The 18,287-nt window shown below is 43.4% G+C and overlaps 1 protein-coding gene across 47 annotated transcripts in view; it reads left to right on the top strand.

Moving 5' to 3' along the window:
- The window catches only part of CELF2 (CUGBP Elav-like family member 2), a 786,924-nt gene that overhangs the window by 659,833 nt on the left and 108,804 nt on the right, over positions 1–18,287 (top strand). For all 47 annotated transcript variants that reach the window (XM_081046687.1, XM_081046681.1, XM_081046716.1 and 44 more), the window contains one exon: positions 15,704–15,786. In XM_081046687.1, coding sequence (XP_080902813.1) covers positions 15,704–15,786 — 83 coding nt within the window. The remainder of the gene's footprint in view (positions 1–15,703; positions 15,787–18,287) is intronic.

The following is an 18,287-nucleotide window of genomic DNA, read 5'->3' as shown; positions in this document are numbered from 1 at the left end:
GAAAGAGAAGACAAAAAATAACTTTTACGTGTACTTGTGGACTGCATGTCACCGTACAAGCAAATAAAATTAGGAATCACTGATCAACATGGAGTGAAATGTTAGACAGGCCTATCAAGAATTACATCCTCCTCTAAGCCTAGTCAATTTTACTAAGTGGTTTATTCAAAAAGAGGATATTCTCACCAAGAAACTGTCAAATACAGGTTTAAATGCATCGCTCACTTTACCTGATGTCTCTGTGGACATCCACCAACTTCTAATTTTCTGAAACCAAATTCTAAAACATGTTCATTTCAGTCCTGCTGGTGTGTTTATAACACAGCCACTTCCAGGTGAGGGGTGCTCAGGGTGAGGGGCAGAGAGAGACAGGCTGGTGCTAACATGTGCTAGTGGTGTGAGGCGTAGCACTGACACACTCAGAGTCGTCACTCTTTCAATTGTTTTTGTATTTTGTTTTTCTTTTTTACCACATGGCATTGTAGTAATCAGGATACACTAGCTGCTGTAACAAATAGACCCAAAAATGTATTCAGGCTTAAAACCCAGTAGAAGTTTCTTTCTTATTCATGTCAGCAATCCTTTCTGGGTATCCTGGTTGGTGGGCAGCTTTCCTCTACCTGATGTCACGGAGACCAAACCTCCATGTGGCTCTACGTTCTTGTACTGTTCCCCAGACTTCCGAGAGGAGAATCACGGGGGTCTCTAATCTACAGATTACGAGGCCTTTCCCCCTGAAAATCCCCATCTTAGATCTGGGATGGTTCCAAGCATCTACATTTTTACAAACACTCCAGGTGACTGTCTTCAGGAAAGTCTGAGAAACACTGGCTAAGACGTAATTAGATTGTGGAGACAGATTTTGGACATTTGTTGCCGTCTTAGGCTGAGAACCCCTGTGCTGGAAGAAATGGTGAGCAGACAAGAGGGATGAAACCTAACTCCTGGCACCTTGTTTAACTATGTTTAGTCTTAGAATTTGGCTACTGGCATCGTTATATAGACAGGATTATACTGTGATTCAACCATGTGACACTAATACATCTGTTCAAACCTGACTTCGTCTTTGAATTAGCTGATCGCTTCATTCAGTTGACCAAGTTTACCAGTCATCTTGACATACGGTTGTTTTGTGGTTTATATCAGATACTTGGGATATATCACCTTATGACAGCTCTTTAATACAGAGGTCAGTGTGTAAGACTGACTAGTCATGAAATCTTGGGAGCTCTTGGCCCCACCTCTCATAATATGGAAACCTTTAGAAGCTTACCAACATGGAAATTAACAGCATAACTATATTGGATGAATAGTCGTTGAATTATTTATCAGTGCCCTCTGTCCAAAACTGAAGGATGGAAAGCTGCTCCACCCAGTCTTTCGAACATGCCAGGAGAGTGACATGAGATGTGTGGAATTTGTTTCATGTGTTCCCCACAGCACATTCGAGTCCTAGACTTACTTTCTCCGAGCTACCCAACAGGCATGAAGACTGTGTCCCTTTCCACAAAGTGGAGTGTGCTCAGCGAATTCAAACCAAGTTTAATATTAGCCTAAGATAGTTATATTCAGGAAGGTAATTCTTCCTCTTAAAAAAGCATTCCAAGACATACTTGAAAAAATATTAGGCATATCTACTATTTAGGATTGCCTGAACTATTGATTTTTTGTGACAGAATGAAACTGAGAACCACGAAGACTTTGATGGTGGGAGAATATCTGTTTTGACTACAGAGAAATATTATTACCGTTCTTTATCGGCACAATTAGGAAGCAATAGAGTACAGCAGAGACTTTGCTGTGTACATGATCTTTGTTGCCCCAAGCCTCTTAGCTCATTGAGAAGTGTTTTTCTTCCCACCCCCACGTAATAATTGTGTGTGTGTGTTTGTTTGAAATCCACACAGACTGTACCTCTTGAGTCCAAAAGGGCTAAAGACTTGGAAATCCATCTTCATCCAGTCATCTGAGGATGGAGTGGGAGCCTGCAGGATATTTCTTTCCTATTTTTTCTAAAGGTTTAACAGAAGAATGAGTGTCGTTGACAATGATGGAGAAAAATGAAAGTTTTTAGATCAAATACTGCTTCCATGTACTCACAGTGTGGGGAAGGCTGATAGATGGCGGCGGCTTCTTAGAGTGAAACCAAATAGCTGCTAATCAGTGTGTGGCATGTACAGTTTTCTGTAATCTTGAAATCAAGGAAATATTTCATTTTCCCTCTGAGGATTTCTAGGGAGAGAGTCCGTGGCAAAGGAGATCAATCTTCCGTCCACCTGCTGGAGAATGGGCAGTTAGCTCTGCAGCTAAATTTTAAGCACGTCAAGTGAAAGGACCATGTATAATATTTTTCTTGTATCCGTAATCAGTTATACTTTTTGATTTTCTGAGAAATGGAAAGCCATGCTCAGCATATATCTGGGTTGAGACTTAGAACAGGGAAACAGCATAGCAGCACGCAGAAGCCCACCTAACTGGACCTGGGCCCAGGCTTTGTCAGTATCCAGAGAGTTGCCTCTTTGTCCATATACCAACCACCTCTCTCTGCCTCCGTTTCTTTTACTGCAGACAGGGACTTGAAAGAGACAGTTGCTAAGGTCCCTTTATGCTCTTCAGTCCAGCATGTCTAGTTGATCTCAGTCAAATCAGGACCAACCCTTGTTAAAATTATGATAGGAGTGAAGTTTCTTTCCCCCAGCTCCCTCCATTTTTGCTTTTTTTTCCTTTTTCATGAGACTACCTTATGCCTTACGGCCTATGTCCTCACTGTATAACATCTTACCAAAGTCTGTCATCAGAGATAGATTGATACCATAGTATAAATCACTGGAAAATATAGATCAGAGTGTTGTTTTCCAATGAATTTTTATTTTAATATAAATTGGAGCTTCCAGGTCAAAGGATGATGCTCAAAGGAGAAGAGGAAGGACTGGGATAGAGAACAAAGGAGAAGGGTCTATGTAAGTTGGCCTGCGGCAGCCCTTGTTTTAATCTGTTGTCCCAGAATCATTAATGTTTACCCCCTTTCACCTTCCAAAGCGTCCCCACTTGGAGGGTGACTTATTTGATCACCATAGATATAGAGGAAGCCTCCAGGGTACCCCTATAATTGTATCATACATAGAAGGAAGAAAAGAAGCCACCCTTTACTTAGTGTTTTCTGCATGCCAGGTTCTGAGCTTGGCGCTGTGCATACATTGTTACTAAATGGATCAAACAAAATCTATCTCACCTAACCATCAAAGCACACCTCTCTTAGGCTAGAAAGTGGTCAATTATAGCCGAGTCATTTCTCGGAAAATGGACTGAAGAGTATCACATGGGCTGTTTTGTCCACGAGCTGCCCAGATGTGGAAGGCTCGTAGAACATGAAGTGTAAACCAGATGCTCGGGGGTGAGCAGATGGGAAAAAGCCCTTCAGACAGTCAATCAGTAAGTATTTACAAAACATCTACATGCCGAGCAGCGTGCCATGCCTTGTGGAAGGGCCATACCTTGAGGATATGGCCCCCCTACCTTCGATGATCTGAGGTAGCATGATAATAAAGCAATAACTGAACTGCTGAGACAGCAATTATCAGGCAGTGATGTTTTTCCTGTCTTATCATTATGCGATGGTAGCTACTGGGAACCCCTTTTCAGGGGTGCCTGTATACACCTGGGGGGCACATACCCCAGTTCTCCTCCCACTTTCCTCTCCTGATCCTAGATTTAGAGTGCTGATTTAGAGTGCTGCCTCTTCAGGCAAAGCCCAGTGCCACTGCTTTTTCTCCCCCTTTCCTGTTGCGGAAATAAAGGGTGGTAACAAACCTGTGGTTAAACTCCTTTTACAGTAATGAGGCCTGGGTGTGCTCATTAGACAGCAACAGGTTTTATTTCAAATAACAGACTGTTTTAGGGAAGTTTTGCCTCTTGGGGGAGTACCGTCAAGTGTACAGTTGGGGAAAATTTTGTTGTGCCCCAAACGGAGAAGTCATCACAAGGATTCCATTAAAATTGATGGACTGGTTAGAGGCCATATAAATGGATGTGCAGAGTACTCAAAGGCCATGCAAATGGGTGAACTTGGCTAGTTTGGAGTAATTACTTCAGAAAGCAAGACAACAAAATCAATTCCAAACCCTATTAAAGGGTGCGTGGTCATCATTTACAAAAGAGTCTCGCTCCGTCTGCCTTCCAGACCGGAGAGGGGTGGAGGGGCAGCGTGACATTGTGGCAGGGTGTTGACGCTGCCTTTGGGTACCTTGGTTTCGTTTGTTGTAACATTGGGGTAACACCTCCTGTCCCCCTCCCACCTTTTAAGGGAACCTGCATAGGGTCTGCCTGGCTTGGGGCTTTTAAGGAGGAATAAATTTACGGTGGACGAAAATCTCTAACATTTATCAAGCACTTTGATAGATATGCCAGGAGCTGTGTCATACATTTTCATAACTTGTTTAATATAATAGTCCTATGACATAGCTGCTGTTATCCACCCCATTTTATGAATAAGGAAACAGAGGCTTGAAGAGGCTAAGAAATGTGTCAAATACCCCATCTGTCTGAGATGCTCATTGGAAATTTTATGAATGAAGCAAGACAGACATATCCAGCGTGACTTTGAAAACTGCCATAGTCGCTGCCATGAGAACTGTGGGACCTCTTATTACTGGAACATCGTCTTATATTTGGCTGCAAAAGTGCTTTACTTACATGAGTTCCATTGCTCCAGACAATTTGTAAAAATCTCTCCCTCCCTGATCCACATACACATGAAAAATGACTTTGTTGTTATGGGAGGGAATGAGGCAGTTAGAGTGGCCATAATATCAACTCTCCAGGGTCACGTACCCACAGGAAACAGCCTACGGTCAGTGCAGATTTTCTCTTCAGCCAACATACGGTTTCTGTCGCCAAACGGTTTGCCTCTCTGTTTCACTTTGGTTGTAAAGACCAGAGGCAGGAAATAGAGAAGATTCCTCACTCCAATTCCAAAAAAAAAGAATACCTCGGTTCTACTCTAGATTCAAACGCCTCTTGAAAGTTCAGCCCCACCTAGAACAGGCTCATAACAAGTTAGAATGCCAGTGGTGCCACTGATAGCTGCCAAAGGACAGAGCTGAGCTGTGTTTTACTCAAGCAAACAACAGGGGTCTGTACTCCTAGTCTCCGCGGGTACAAGTTGCCGCGCATGGAAGCAGGACAATGAAGTTGAGACTTAACAGACTGGTCTGGCCAGGAAGCATCTAATGGCCCATGTGCTGAATTGAGAATCATAGGAAAAGAGATAGGATTTTAACCTACTCTCATTGCCACTGTCTCCTAATTATAGCGCCATCCTATCCTCAAGAGAATTCATACTATGAAATATCTTGATATTAGAAACTTCCTTTTAATGAGGTCCCTCTGTACTTTAGAAACAAAATCCTTTTTAATTGGATTCGAGGCAGAGCTACCTACTACCACAGTTAGCCGTGGGCTGCCTTCCTTAAGCTATGTGAAGGGGTCCTGATGAGTTCAGCCCGGTCAAGCCATGCGCCCTTGGAGAAGAAGCAGTCACTGCCGTCCCCCTTGGTACCATCTCTGCCTCGTCACCAAGACGCCTGGGAGACCGACCGGCCAGTCACACCAACTTTAGGGAAACTGCCCAATATGGCCTTGTCAAGTTCAACCTAAACTTATGCTTTTCTTACCTTTAGAGGAAAAGTGTGGTCCTCCTTCATACTCTATAATTAGTATTTTAAAAATAAAAATGTAATAACTCCACAGTTCGATTATTACCTTGTTTTCCAAAGGTCAAACGACCTTTCCTGTAACAAAGGAAGCTGCTTGCTTGCTTCATCCTGTCCCCCATGGCTCCTTGACAACCAGCACATCATCCAGAACCCCACCTTCCAATGCTTAGAGCAGAGTGGGAGCTGTCAAGAAATGGCTGAATGCATTGAGTATCCTATAGGGAAAAGGGTGACGTTAAAATTCTTTACATACTTGGGCGGCCGATTCTGCTCAGTGGTTGGAGCACAGTGCTCACAACACCAAGGTCGCCGGTTCGATTGGACATTTGAAATGGTTTAATGTACTGGCTTATTTCAGAGGCCCAGGGAAAGGGGGAAAGCAGATCCCAGCCATTTGGCTCTTGATACCTTTTCTCTCTGTGTTCTGCTTTCGTTGGGATTTATATAATCATGGGTGAGGAAGTGTTGCAGCATGCACATCCCTCCTCAGTTGCTTTCCCAAAAGGCTTGAAAATGCAGCAGATTTAATCTAGGTCAAAAAAGAAAAAGAAACTCAATTTTCCTGGCAGAAGATTTAGAAAGCGTTCCTGTCTTCCCAGAGCCATGGGACCATCAGGAGATGCTTTCTCCAAGAGAAGTGCCCAGGGCAGTAGGAGGCTGGCAGTCGCCTAGATCTTGTGGCCGCTTCACAGAACATGGTCACAGCATGTCCGGTGTGGAGTCTGAGGAAAGGGAGTGGGGTTGCAGGGAGCCGGTGATGTCTGCGTCCTCTCCCTGATTGACAGATAGGCTCAGATTTGCTGTGTAGGAGAAATCCTGCCCGGGACGTAGATTCAGGGTTCTGGGAGCAACAGAGAGGATCTAGGCCCCAGGCTGCCAGAAGTAGGAAGTACAGGTCATGCTTTGTCAGTGAAATTCCCAGGGGGGATTCCCTTGGGAATCACTTGGTAGTCTAAACAGTGACGGCCACATAATTCAAGCACCGAAAGCAGAATGGCAGCATTGTTTCTCTGGTTCCTAGGTAGTGGCCAGATGGCAATCCTTTTTACGTCAGGGTGCCAATTATATCAAACTATAAAACTAAGCTAATTGGATACAGTTTCATTAAAAGTTGATTTCTACAGGGTGTGGCATTTGTGCTGGGTAGTCGTTACGCTAGCTATGGAAGACCCACTTTTAGATAGAGAAAAAGGTTTGTCTTAGGAAACAGAAGTTCAAAACCAGAGAGGGTTAGGTTATAAAAGGACCTTTTTGGTGATGTGGAAGGAGGTTGAAGGAGCTTTGGGGATCCTTCACAGTAAGGCAGAAACCATCTGGGGTGGTTCGTGTGATAGGCATTGACTTTGCAGGGTGCTGTCTACCATCATTATTAGGACGGCCTTGCCTTTCCTGTTAGTTACTCGTTAACCCAGTAGAATTAGTTAATTGTAAAATTCAGTGATTCCACAGAAGGGGCCTAGAAGCCAAGAGAAAGAAGCACCGTGTTAACACCCTCTTAATTTTCTTTTTCTTGATTTTGAGTTTAAGACGAAAAAAGGTTGGGTGAGAGGACTTGCAAAACAGAACTCTTTCATCTTCTTGCAAGTTCCCCCAGAGCCATTTTTTTTTTTTTTTTGCTTTGATTGCTGCTTTCTTCACTCCTTTCCTTCATTATCTCTCGGTGCATATCATTGCTCCACCTTTGTGCACTATTTAAAAAGAGAGCAGCCACCACAAGGGTTGCCGGAATACCTAACGGTGTCTAGTGGCACGGGGGCTGCACTTTAAATGTAGCTGTGAAGTCAGCAGCATTGCTTGTGAGGTCCCATCTTGTACTCCTCTGTGGCAAGCCATATTTTGAGGACAACATAAAAAAATAAACACCTAGGACCGTGGAGGCCACGAGTTAATAACAGTGCATCTGAAATGATTTGTAACTGGCAGCACCAGGTCTTCATGGTGGGAGGGCATTGGGCCAAGGAAAGGGGTACATATACCCGTGTTTCTCCAGGGCACTAGTTCTCCTCCAAAAGTGTCTGTGTACTTTCAAAGAATGGCATTTTGTCATTGTCTTCTTTTGTCAAGACACTGAGGGTCACCTTCCAGACCACTGGAAAACTACTTCTTTTTTTTAAAGTCAGTGCTAGGTTTTCTTTAAACATAGAATTCAGGGGATTTTTGATAGCGTTCTTGAACCTTTAACTGCTTTGGAGAAACTGAAAGTCAAGGGTCTTAGCAGGCGTGTGGTCAATGATTGGTAGTTGCAACCTCATTGCGTGCAAGATTCACTTGAGCACAAAATGCACCGCTGAGATCAACCACCTTTGAACTCTGAGGGAAGTATGAAATTCTGTATATAGTGGAGAAGGTTGAGGGAGAAAATAGACTACAAGGGGAATCAAGGATGTATGTCCTCTTTAGACTTCAACTGGCCTGTATGCTCCTGACTTGACAGGAAGCCAAGATCCCTGTTGCAATGCCACTTGTGTAATGCAGGCCCATGCTCAGCCTGCAAATGTGCGCTCAGAAGAGAGCTTCATTCACAGAAAGAGAAGAACCCAAGCGGGTTCACTAATTCAGCCTTCCTGGGCCGGCTTCCCTTCCTTGATCTGCCGGCCCCTTAGAATGCCAAGGCAGCCGTTAAAGGCGTTTTCAGTTCACACATGACCACTTTGTTGATGTCCTGAATTCAAATATAACTTGAATTGAATTTGTCTGCCAGGAACTGCTCCTTTGTTTTGAAAAGAAAGAAATAAGTACAGGGTGCAGCCGTCCCAAGATCATTCTGTGCCTGTTTTCAAGTGTTTGTTTGCTTAGATTTAGAAAGAAACGTAGAGTTCTTATGTGGAAGACATTGAATGGCCTTAAAGACATGGGCAATCCCTTCTCCGTACCCTGTGGACAGCGTGTACTGGGAGGCAGGTGTCCACAGCACCATAAGCTGCAGACCTGAACTACATTGTTTTACCAGCTTAGCACAGGGTTGGGGGAAGTCGGTTTTCTCCTCCTTTCCTCCATCCTCAAGTTGCACAGTTACTTGTTTCTATTTCAGAAAAAAGTTCCATAATTTCTCACGGGTACATATTACTAAAGAGTGGCACCAGAAAAATAACTAGCAGTTAGAACGTTCTAAAAAGGCCCTTTCTCCCATATGAGAGCAGCTTTCACAGGAGAATTTATGCTCCGCCCACGCTGGTGGCTCCAGGAGAGTCATCAGGAATGTGTCACTAGGCCAGCCACACATGGGGCTGGCTTCCTGTGCCCTTGAGTGTAAATTGTTGGCCTGTGATCTGAAATGTCTACACTCTCGCTGACGGGTGACTATTTCAATAATTGAAAACCATTCAAGTCACTGACCTGCCGTCTTTCTACCTGGATTCTTTCAAACAAACACACAGATATTAATACAAACTGCCTTCTTGTCTATATTTTAGAGTCAGGGGTTTGAAACAGTGCCTTTTTAAAATGGTGTCTCCAGAGCCTCAAACCTTAGCTCCTTAGCTCCCTTCCTCCCTAATTTGGTAAGGTGTGGACACATGGGAGAGGGTCTCTTTAATGAGTACGGTGTCAGTTTTCTTCGGGGCAGAGTTAATTTTAAAATCTGATCTCTGGTGACATTCTCTAGGACTATGTCTCTACTCCCCCCACACTGACAGATGAACACAAATTGCTGTGACTCAAGACAAGCCATATTATAAACTGGTTATCTCTATATATGCAGTGCATTTTTAAATTCTGTGAGTATTATCACCAACAGTTTCCAAGCAAAGATTTTCAAGAGAAACAGCTGTGGTTTGAAAAGATTTGTGATAATCCAGATGGTTTCATTGAGGATAAATCTACTTGATCATTTAAAATTAAAGTCTTTCAGTACAGAAGAGTATCTTCTGCATGATTTCAAATACACTACGTGTGTGTGTGTGTGTGTGTGTGTGTGTAGATACCACTGGCCTGTCTTGTTTAGGGCTTTATCTTTGGAAACAGTAAAAACCTCATAATAGTGTCTGAAATTATTTAGTCATTAAGCCAGCAAAATACCTGAGGGAACCCTTTGTGAAGCAGAAACTATTTGTGAGGAGATACAGCCAGGCGCCAGCTACCCTATCTGGAGGACGTAGCACTTAGCCTCTCTGGGAATTGCCACTCTCCGCTTCTGATACAAGATGGTTGTCACGCAGGAGACCCTGCTCGCTGCGCCATTTGTCATGCGGGGCGTCCGGCGGGGTCTCAGCTCCCGCTCCCCACATAAGAACGCAGGACGTGGTGAGGCCAAAAAGGAACACCCACGGAGCCATAGGTAGGGGAGTCACACCACTATGGTCTCACTGGAGGCTGGGTTCACACGACGTGCGACCTGCTGTCCGCTTTGCTGCCAACTGACCGACTCTCCTTCACTCTCCTCTGCTCCCCTCCGTAGCCGTGGCAGTTATATCAGTGGCCAATGGCTCAATGGCTACAGCTGATGGCCAACCGGCCACAGCTGACGGCCATCTACTACCCGAGCCAGCACCTCTCCACATGAAGCCGAGAGCCTGGAAACTGCTCTCTGGGGCTCTGTCCGCACAATGGTCTAATCATATTGTACAATTATAATACCGATTACACATCGCTTTACAAGCTAAACATATAACTAGATTGCTGAACTTGCCAACTTCTGGGAACCTGGGTGGTGAAAGAAAGGCTTCCAGTCGCCCTGATGTGGCTCTGAGGAGACGGGGGAGTGGCACACTGGAACCAGGTGATTCTTCTGGACCCCTCCTGCCCTCGCTGCCCAGTTCCCTTTGCCGGCTGGCCACCCAGGCAGGCTCACTGGAGGCCTCGCACCATCAGCCTTTACAGACGGCACGGTGCACCCAGGACCTTTCTCTCCTGGGCCTTCTCCACCGTCAGACTTCATCTGTCTTACGCTGACTCCCTGGGAGCTCTGCTACATGTCACGCAGCAAAACGAATCCATGGGCAGGTGGGAATGGCCGGCGTGCTATAATATGTTACCCGTAAGGTATATATACAGAACTCATTAGCATCTCTTGGTCATGAAGAGTGGCCATGCGAGGCTCTGTGTAGGCTTGAGGCTGTGGTATTTGGTTCTGGAAATACCTCTCGGGTTTTGCCACCAAACCTGTTTTACCTGTGAACTTGAAAAGCCCTGCTGAGGAGCAATGGGCCGGGGTTGATAAATAGACACGGGAAGATGAATTTTTTTTATTTTTTATTTTTGCTCCAAAATCCAAAGCTCTTACTGATACAATTCACTGTATCAATGAAACTGTTGAAAACCATGAGACCATCAAGTAACCTGGATATGGAATGTCATGTTCATCTTTCCTGCACTGGCTGCTGCCACGGGCAGAAACTCCCGAATGCGTGGATGAAGGTGGCAAGAACTGGGAAGTGCAAGTGCTTATTAGCGTCCAACGAGCAAATCAGAAAAATGGGAAGCAACAAAAATTAACAGCATTCAGCAGAAATAGGAGGGTTGAGGTTTGCTGAAGCACCTGACGCATCCAACTGCATTAGCCTCTGCTGACCGCCCAGCGTCCCCTGGCAGGTCGCTTTTCACACTGGACAGGAAGCAGCACCTTCTCCGCACTACATGGGTGGCAAGGAAAGGCGGGTTCTGGGAATGACCCTGCCATCCCTGAAGCCGGAGGGATTGCCCCCTCCAGGGCATGCTGTGACCTCTGACCACCAGAGAGCACCTCTGGTACGTGTTCCACCACTCACCTTCCCAGGGTGTTGGAAACAGAACCTGCCAAAGGAGGGAAGTCAGTCCCCAGAATCAGGTTGCCGAGCCATCTGCTGTTGCAGCTGACCTCAAAATGCATCCAGTAAATTTCAGAACTGAGCTACAGCTGGTGTGGGGAAATGTAAGAGACAGGTGGTTCCCTTAACAGCTGCACATCCTGTTAGAGGAGGCAAGAAAGAAAATTCCATCCTTGTTGAACCTTCGTGGGTCTTCTGGGGTCTCTGGTAGCTCCCTGACCTTTTGCCATGATAATCACCATATCAGGGCAAATAATATTTATCCCTTCCTTTGTTGAAATAATCTCTGCGGGTCAATGAATCTAAGATTTTTAAGTGAGCATATCAAGTGATAATGGATAAAAAAAGAAGACTGATTGTTAGCTGGGAGAGTACTCACAGAAACAAGAGTCTTTCAAACACATTCTCATTCTGGAAGTGTACAGACTAAACTCCCAGTTGGGGGGAAACACAAATTGCTGCATTTAAGGTGACTGTTTAAATTCATAATTCTGTATTCATCCTGCAAATTTTAAGATAACTTAATCAAACACTGTTTTTATTAAGTGAATTGTATGCATGCTAAATGAAGTGCAAGACATTTTTAGCCCAAGGAAGGTAAAGAATAATTTTGACTTTTGACTTTAAAAATTTGTTCTGAATGAAACATTTTGGCTCTGTAGCCACGTAGCTTGTGGGGGAGGATTTGAGGTAGAACTGCTTTCATTCACTGATTTAGAAGTGATGAAACGAAAGTAACTAAGGTACAGAGGAAGTAAGGTATTTTCCCGAGTCACTCAGGATCCAAATGTATGAAACCAAAAGGAAGAATCTTGGGGTGATTCCCAATCATATTCTTCCCCAGAACCCCCACATTTCTGCAAGTTGTTCATTGAATGAGGGTGCCAAGCTGAGGCTACAAGTATGGCCAGAAATTCATCCTGGGCTCTGCTCACTAAGCCATGGGCCGAGGCAAGAGGTTGTTTGCACCTGGAGATGGGACACCTTTCTCAAAGGTGCCAGGTTTGCTTGCCAAGCCCAGCATCTATGGAAATGAGCTGTTGGGTTGGGGGTCCGTGGGCTGTGATGGAAGCATATCACCAAGGTTATGCAGGACATTCTCCTGTGTGTTACAACTAAAACTAGAGCTGATCTTGATGTCACCTTAAAAGACTGTTGTTTAAATGGACATAGAGTAAGATCTAAGAGCTGTGTATAGTTCGGACAGGATTAGTAGTGATCCATGCCCGATTTCACCATATCAGTTGCACAGGCAGAGTGGACCCTGGATGAAACTGAAAAGAGTGTGGGATTTGGGGTATCTTCCCATCTGCTGTTCTGTACATTAGACTCCTCTCTTCATTCCTTTCACCTCTTCACCCCCACCCCACACTGCTCAGACATTAGCTTCAAACTTGGCCATTTAAACACACACACACACACACACACACACACACACACACACACACACAAACTACCTTATGTTACTAAGAACGTTGTTCAAGAGGAAAGCACTTTAGCCAAATTTATACTAAAATGTAAATAGCTAGGAACAATTAAGTGTTACCAACCCCAAGGGTTCCATTTTAATACTTAACTAGGAAATGAACTGCACTTCCCCAGTGGGTTTCAGGCAGTGGGAAATGGTATGGATTTTGTTTGGGTGTTTACGCCAGGGGAGGTTTCTTTGCTCCTGAGTACACTGCGTGTTGGTCAGAGCTCTTCAGGTTGGCCCGACATACAAGATTCCCTCAGTTTGCATCATCTTGGCTCCTTGCTGCTTTGATCTTATCACTGTGTTTACTTACCCATTCCCAGTTCCCTTGACATTCCCCTGTTCTTTTAGGCCAATCTAAGGACTTCATTCTTAGCTCCGAGGATGGCCAGACTGACATTTGTTTTCTATCTTCTTTAATTGCCTCCTTTCCAGGCAAGCAAACTGCCTTATGACCTTTTACTCTATCCCTAAATCTTATCTTTTTAAGCATCACACCCCCCAAAATCCATCTGCTTCAAAGTATCAGATTCTACCTCTTTTTTGAAGCTATGATTATTATGGTTGAAGTTCAAAGGTTTCCCCATTGCTTCCTTATCTGGGAGCTAACCCTGTGTGCCCAGGAGAGGGAAAGGAGAACTTACTACTGTCTTTCCCTGAAAATAAGACCTAGCCGACCATCAGCTCTAATGTGTCTTTTGGAGCAAAAATTAATACAAGACCCGATCTTATTTTACTATAAGACTCGGTCTTATATTAACTTTTGCTCCAAAAGACGCTAGTATTAGAGCTAATAGTCTGGCTAGGTCTTATTTTCGGGGAAACACAGTAAGAGTCTGATAGTGAGAAGCTTTTAGAAGGCAAACGTTGTATCTTTTTCGGCTTTTCTTTCTATTAGCATAGTTGTTATTTTTTCATCTTCTTAGAGTGATTACTGTAGGTTAGTGGAAGCTGAGGTTGACTTTCCTGTTTTAAGCTCTTCCTTGATCTGAAGCAATGCCTATCGCTTTTCCTGGGCTTATATAAGTTATGCCAGTGAAGCTAACATCACTTGCTAATTTCATCAGTTCAGTAAAAAAAAATCTACCATGGGGTAGCATGGTTCAATGAACTCTGGTGAAAGAAGTCCACATAGCTGAAGTGAAAAGCTCATATAAAAATGGTTAGTGTGTCCATCTGTGATCCTATACGGGAACTTCATAATTTTGCATGTCCTCTATCATGCCAATGATACATGTTAAGGGCTTCTGACCCTTGGGTGCATGCAGCTTTTCGAATGCCAGGAAGCTATGACGATACTCTACTTTGTCCAAAAGGTCAGCGTTTTGCATATTTAATCTCAGTAGATGCCAACGAAATCAAATATATGACGTTTCCCAATTTCTTTGCAAATGAGGATGAAGCATCTTCAATGCATTTAGAAATGCTGTATGAATGGTACTCTACTTGATTTTCCCCTACTCCTTTGAATGAGCTTTTGTTTAGAAAAATTAGAACCCAAGCTAGTCATTCTAAAGATGGCCGATGGCGTCAACGCTCCACTTTCCAAGTGTGCCTTCTCTTTTTTTTTCTCTTCATCTTATTGACATCATTTCCTGAAATAGAACCAGTGTTGATGCCTGCATGTTGTGTGTTTCTCTTCTGCTCCTTGCTGTCCTTGGTGGAGAGCACCCCTCAAAGCTGTCCCCATCACTCTGGCACCCTGCTTTCGGCTCCTGTAGTAGAGGCGGGTAAAGCGTGTACAGTCTGGATGAGTACGTCCCAGCCCAGCCCACCGGTCCGGAGGCAGCATCTTTTTTCTTTACATTTCTAAAGTTTGTGCCCTCCCCCCTTTTTCAAGCCTGGTTGTGCTAAGAACCTATGCTAATTAGCTGATTGTTAACTAATATCTTTATCTGGTTTAACCAGATATGTTAACCGGTATCTTTAGCTACAGGGTGAAGAAGGGGTTAGCCATGCTTCAGAATGCAGAAGGAAGGGTCTAGGGTTTCCATACCATTTTCTTTGGTGGAGGGAGCTGGTTGGAAAAAAGGTAAATGCTGGCCTCTCCTGGGGGCACATTCAGCCTAGACTCCCACCGGCTCCTCGAAATAAGGAGTCAGGAGGTTACCAGTCCCTGTCCCACAGCCACCAAATATGTGGGGCACAGTGCTCACACATCTGTTTGGGCATGTGCCCACCTGTATTGTAACCAAATTGCGAACTGGTTAAAATAGAGTCTTTCATTCTGGCCAACAAATATTGAGTATCTCATGTACGGAATTTGCCTCGTGTGCTGTGATGGAGATAAGGAAGAATAGAGTATTATCCCTGCTTTTAAGAAGCTTATAATCCAGTTGTCTAAACCATTGAGTTTAGAAAGTGTTTTAAAAGTGTGATGTTCTAGAGATATCCTTTAAGGAAATTATGCTTAATGTAAGTTTCTGCTATTGTTGTTGTGATGAAACACTTTTCTTTCTGCGGTGGCTACACCGCAAGTCCCATTAACAACTCACCCACCACCTCCCACCCTCATTTCTGAAGACATGTATTCCATATAGTTGGTGCGCAGAGCTATGAATTGATCTCCAACGTGGGTAAAGCTAATAAATATGATTTAGGATGAAAGGCACTGTGTAAATGCTTGAGATGTTGTTATTACTGTTCTCATGCACTTTATTATTTTTAAATTGCGCATCCTTTTAAGTAGATTATTTGTTCACCACAGTCTCCATTATATCTAAGCAAAGCATTCACAGAAATTTCTAAAACCTTTTCATTTCTCTCTGTAGGTTGTTGTTTCGTAACATTTTATACAAGAAAAGCTGCACTTGAGGCCCAGAATGCACTGCACAATATTAAAACTTTACCTGGGGTGAGTCGGTTTACTTTTGTACCAAAATCACTTTATTGCTTGAAAATGGTCCTTTCAACTGAAGGTTCTAGTAATGGGCTCTTAGTGCCAAAAATGACTTTGGTCTTTTGAGGAGTGTGGGCTGACCCCTGTTCCCTTGCAGCAGCCAGACCAGCTGGCTGGCCCATAAGGAAGCACTGGCATTACCACTGACAGAAAGAGCTCTCAAAGAGTATGTCCCCTGGTTAGAAAATCAGAGTGACCCCACTGGGTCACAGCGGCTGCCAAACAGTATTGGGTGGGCTAAGATTTTAAAAGGGAGGAAAAAAAACCCAACACATACAAGAGAAGCAAATGGAAAAGGAAAAGCTTTTACTCACCAGGAGCCCCTTTTCAAATTTAGTCTTTAGATTTTCTTTTGAAAGGGCAAAGTGTACCCTGTACAACCATCATATTAAACCTCCTAATGGCTTCTAAACAGTCAATGGTGGTTAACAAAGTCAGTGTTTTAATGTCCTGTTGGTGGCTTCGTGTTGAAAGAGAACAGAGAATACAAAGCTTACCCTTTTTTTCCATTTTCTTCCCAGTAATATTTGACGATGAGTGCAATTCACTAGAAATGAACTGATGTTGTATGAATACATGATTTCTGGGGCTTTGTGGCAGTTTTATATATTATATAGTGTATACCAGTATAAATTCCCCTCTGCCATTTGGATATTTTCCCCATTGACCCGAAAATCAGTGATGAGGTCATTGAATATCGTGATGATATACGTTGGTTATATGAAGAACGTGTGGTAAGCAGTGCAAAGATAATGATTTTATTGAAACCTAGTTTGACAAGAACAGAAGACAGATAACATCATGCCTCTAATGTTTTCCGGTCTAATTCTTACTTTGTGTCATTTAGCTGTTCCTGCAGACGTACACACACATATGCGCACACAGTAATGGGCTCTTAGTGCCAAAAATGACTTTGGTCTTTTGAGGAGTGTGGGCTGACCCGTGTTCCCTTGCAGCAGCCAGACCAGCTGGCCGGCCCATAAGGAAGCACTGGCATTACCACTGACAGAAAGAGCTGTTACCCCCAGAAAAAAAAGCCATGGTTTAACTCACCTTAGATCCATTAAAAATTTTATATTTGTAGTGGCAGATACTCCACAAAAGGTTTGCAAACCATTAGCTTCTTAATCACCCACAAGTAATAAATTGTGAGACTTGGTCTTGAATCACACTACTTTGGCTTCCCCTTTTCATGTGAGCCAATCAAAGAGAAGAAGGCTCAAGAAAGCAGGAATTTGGTAAGAATTTTCCCTCCTAATTTAATCGCACTACTTCTCCCTGAAATTTCTAAGGTGGTTTTTAGTAAGGCAGCTTTTAATAGGCCTAAGTGTGTTTTGCTCAGTGACAAAAAAAAAGAAAGGTATCTGAGCTTCATTTTCTACATAAATGGGATTTTTCCAGTGTAAATTTGAGGAGGTTGTAGCATTAGGTCACATTATCGAAAGAAACAACCAAGGCAAATATTTACTAACTCAGCCAGTGCCAGAAAAAAATAATTTTTATTTCCCAGGCTCCTCCTCAAACCCAAAGACCACTTTGTATTCCTTCCCTTAAAAATGAAATACTTTACAGAAATTAACACACAATTCCTTTTATGTGTGTTTAAAAGAATACTTGAGATGATGAATTGCCATTTAGCATTGAGAGTATATTGATGCCAAATCACATCTCATGTTAAATTAACACAGAGCTTGGTTAATTTGAATTCGTCCCCTCCAGTAGCACAGCCCCCAACATGCCATCTTCATATGTGAAGATGCTCTCAAGAAACACAGAGTTAATATGAATGAGCCATGTTGAAAAACATAGAAGTCACTAATGAATGTGCTTCTATTTGGGACTTCTCACTCTGATCCTTTTCTTAGCAAACAAACAGCATCTACTATATTTAAAAAGAAAACAAAAATGTTGCATATGTCTCTCCCTTCTCCTTAAAAACTCTGCATGCAAAAAAGCTAGGAAGACCTATTAGTAAAGACAGTGATCCTGGGGTTGGAAAAGATGGTCGGTGGATTGTTCTTGGGTTTCCTTTTTGTCTAGTTCAATTTCATATACCCAATTACTTGAGGCGGGTTAAATGAAAATTTTGAAAAGTCAGGTCGAATTCTTAGTCTCATGGCCTTCCCAGCACGCACACTGCTGCCACTCTTGCCATTTCCAATTAGGTAAATGGGAACAGAGTTCCACATCTTGCATTTGTGTTTAGCTTTATCTGATACACATCACCCTTCACAGCTACAGAGAAAACATGAAAGTGATTTCCTTTCAGCTGTGAGCTTTTGGTGGACAGGAAGAAATGGGACCAGACATAAAAGATTAATGCATATTCTTGGGGAAAAAATAATACAGGGTGCCTTGCTGTTTGATTACAAGCCTTGGAATTAGTCAACATTTCCATAATTCTAAACCAATATACACCTGTTTTCCCACTGTGAAGTGAAGGCACAACTTAATTT

Source organism: Rhinolophus hipposideros, assembly GCF_964194185.1.
Source record: "Rhinolophus hipposideros genome assembly, chromosome: 1".
In the NCBI taxonomy this organism is placed as follows: Eukaryota; Metazoa; Chordata; class Mammalia; order Chiroptera; family Rhinolophidae; genus Rhinolophus; species Rhinolophus hipposideros.
This window is presented reverse-complemented; position numbering and strand designations above follow the sequence as displayed.